Source organism: Carya illinoinensis, chromosome 14 (assembly GCF_018687715.1).
Source record: "Carya illinoinensis cultivar Pawnee chromosome 14, C.illinoinensisPawnee_v1, whole genome shotgun sequence".
In the NCBI taxonomy this organism is placed as follows: domain Eukaryota; kingdom Viridiplantae; phylum Streptophyta; class Magnoliopsida; order Fagales; family Juglandaceae; genus Carya; species Carya illinoinensis.
In genome coordinates this window covers 23,136,773-23,139,934 of record NC_056765.1, presented here as the reverse complement: position 1 = coordinate 23,139,934, position 3,162 = coordinate 23,136,773, and the positions used below count along the sequence as shown (strand labels likewise).

Here is a 3,162-nt window from a genome sequence, read left to right as displayed (position 1 = left end):
TCAAAAACTCTCTCACCCTGATTAAACCAATGGAGTAGGTCCACCTGTCTCTCACTTCATCTGCTTTTTTGCAGATTTGCTTCCACAGGTCCTTTTTCTTTTTTCCTTCCCCCTTACTTTTCCTTAATATACTGAAAAGACGAGCGCGCGGTGTTTACTTTACAGGAAAATGACAGATAATACAGCAAAGACTCATCCCTCCCTAGCTCTATATAAGCATCTGCACCCACCTTGCAGTCCTTCATGCCAAATTCACATCTTTCACTTATTTCTTTCTTCGTTTGTCTCGGAATTATATTTAACTTTTCGATAATTAGCCAAAGATGAAGACCAAAGCATCCAGGATATTCAAGCAGATAATAGCTACGTTGAGCTCAATGGCCAAGGCTAAAGGCCTGGATCTCAAGAGAAAAACAAAGGTCATCAATTCTCGCCTGATTATATTCTCGTTGCTTCACAAGAAGAAGTTCCTCATGGTCAATTCTCTCTCCCACAGTATTCAGCAAAGAAAGAGCTCCATCTCTCTGAAGCTCCGTGCTTTGCTTGGTCATCACGACAAACATTCCCACGATGAAGACGACGTCTATGTTCCAGACCAAGCCCACCCCATTGTTCCCTACAAAGATACCATTAACGCCATGGCCATCGAGTCTCTCCCCGACCCAACTCATACAGAGTTGCTTGAGGAGAAATATTACGGCTACTTGGACGAAGCAGATGAAAATGATGAAGAAAAGTATCTGGATTTTGATGATCAAGATCCGGTGGTTTCCATAATAGACTTCGTGAAGAATTCAAAGGAAGAGTCTGGGAAAGAACTCAGCCTGGAACTGGAACACGATATAGATCACGCTGCAGACATCTTCATAAAGAGGTTTCATAGACAGATGTGGATGCAGAAGCAGCTTTCCTTTTCGGACGCACCAGGAGATATCGATGCTATAGAGGAGTGCGGAGTCTCTTAAGTTCACTCTTTTAGGAACATCTTTAAAAACGACACGTCCGTGCCCTTGAAAGCTTTGAAGGAGATGGGGAACTCTCGAGACCAGACTTCTTTGCATGCAGCAGATCGAGGCTGGCTATTCTTAAATTTGTTAGATGTATAATTTTTCTTTTACATGGATATATTAGAAACGAGGATGGAAAATAAAAGAAATCTGCCTCTGTATTGTATGCTTTATTATTGTATCATACAATAGTAAAACTGTATGTTACCAAAAAAAAAAAAACAAAAAACAAATACTAATATTAATAAAATAGGTATTTGTAGAGATACCACTATGGTGTAACACACATGATGGATTATAGTAAATAATATGAAATATCTTATTTTGAGTGTGAGAAAATCTCCAAGAAATTCAGAAACTTCTATTACTTTCTGGATGAAAAGCACAATACATCACTATTAACTTTTATGTAAGAATTACCTACGGAATGCCTCTCATCTACTAGGCCTCATGGGCCATGATTTAAACTAACATAAAGCAATATAAGCAAATTAAAGAGATCCATTACATCTTAAAGCTACTGGGGCCCAAACCCATTATAGAAACTAAAAATATACTAGGTTATATTCCAGTCTAGCAGCCCTGCGTGGAAGCCCAAGCCGTAGACAATGTGCCCAAAGCCACGACAACTATTACAAATCCTCCCCCCTCAGGGTACCTTGTCCACAAGGTGTGGGTGAGATTCCTTGATCTCATCAGCACACATGCCCCAAAGTGTATTGTGGAGAACTCCATCAACGAGCTCTAAATGTTGAGTCCTCGCCCAGTGGCAACGAAGCCCAGCATGGGCAGCCTCTGCTATACCATATATTGCAACAATACTAAAACTAACCAATATGCAGACTGCAGTGGTAAAAATTAGAATAATGGCAAAAATTGTAATCAAGGCTAGATAAACCACAGAGTCCGCCCATGAGTCATTGACCACTTCAATCGTCTTTTTAAGATAAAAAGCATGCAGTGGAAATGTATAAGAACCTCCTCCACCTTTTCCAAAATATGGAAACTTGGGCAGCCGCAAATCAATCTGTCCTTTCATTGTCCATGACTTTATCAAAATTGTGTAAATAGTCAAGAATCACCTCTAAAGCTAAACTATTTGTGGGCATATTATGTAGATGTAGTGAATTCTTCATACTAAGTATTGGACTAGTCGACTAGCCACATGCATTACAGAGGAACCTTGAAGACCCAATAAAGCATCTATAATATGATTCACAAGCTTCACATCTTCCGTGACTTTATTCAAAGAGCTAAGTTGCACAATCCCATGCGGAACAATAGCCACAACTGAAAAAGTAAAATACACACGCTACATGATTTGACTCCTCCCAAGTCTATCAACCACAAGATTAGCTGCTCTAGTCATGATTATCTTCCATAATCCAAGTAACATTGAGAACGTGACTTGATTAGGTGTCAACCTTCTCTCACACCTTTCTTCAAACAGCTTCTCAATATTCTTATCATGATGCAATGCACCAACAAAAGCTTCATAAGAGCATTAGTATTAACTTATTCATCTTTATTTTCATCTTTAAATTTAAATAATATATCTTTAAATTCATCTATATTAATTTATACATCTCTAAATTTTTACATAGCTATGAATAGTGATTTATCTTTAGTTTGAAGAATTACTTTTCACTCTCCAAATATTATTTTTAATGTTTTTTCTCTCTCCCACCCATTAAAATGAACTTTGTGGAATTTGTATTACGATGATTTTGATATATGAAATTTGTATTAAGTTGATGATACAAAGTGTTTTTTAGTACATATTAATATTTATTGATAAAATTGATCATTTTGATATATGAAATTAGTAATTTTAGATATATGAAATTGATATTTTTGAACACATGGTACTAATTGTAAAATATATAAAAAATAATAATTTTAAGAAAAAATAAAAAATAAAAATATTTTATTATTATTTGGTTCAAAGATGCATAATTCAATGTGAGAGTTTTTCTAGATATGTAAAATTAATCTTTAAAAAATATAATTTTAAAGATGCGTACACAAAAACCAATGCTATTGCTCTAAGGGATCATCCACAAGGAGTTTAAGCTTGTAATTATACTCAATGGCACCCTTGAGCAGTTGAACTGTTTAACCTTTGCTTAATCAAGATCCAGAGAACAAATGGCAA

The 3,162-nt window shown here is 36.1% G+C and overlaps 1 protein-coding gene across 1 annotated transcript; it reads left to right on the top strand.

The window, feature by feature from the left end:
* The first annotated feature begins 323 nt into the window (after positions 1–323).
* Positions 324–965, top strand: LOC122293699. Its single transcript, XM_043102204.1, has one exon. It carries the CDS (start codon positions 324–326, stop codon positions 963–965), a length of 642 nt encoding a protein of 213 aa, XP_042958138.1.
* Positions 966–3,162: the final 2,197 nt, after the last annotated feature.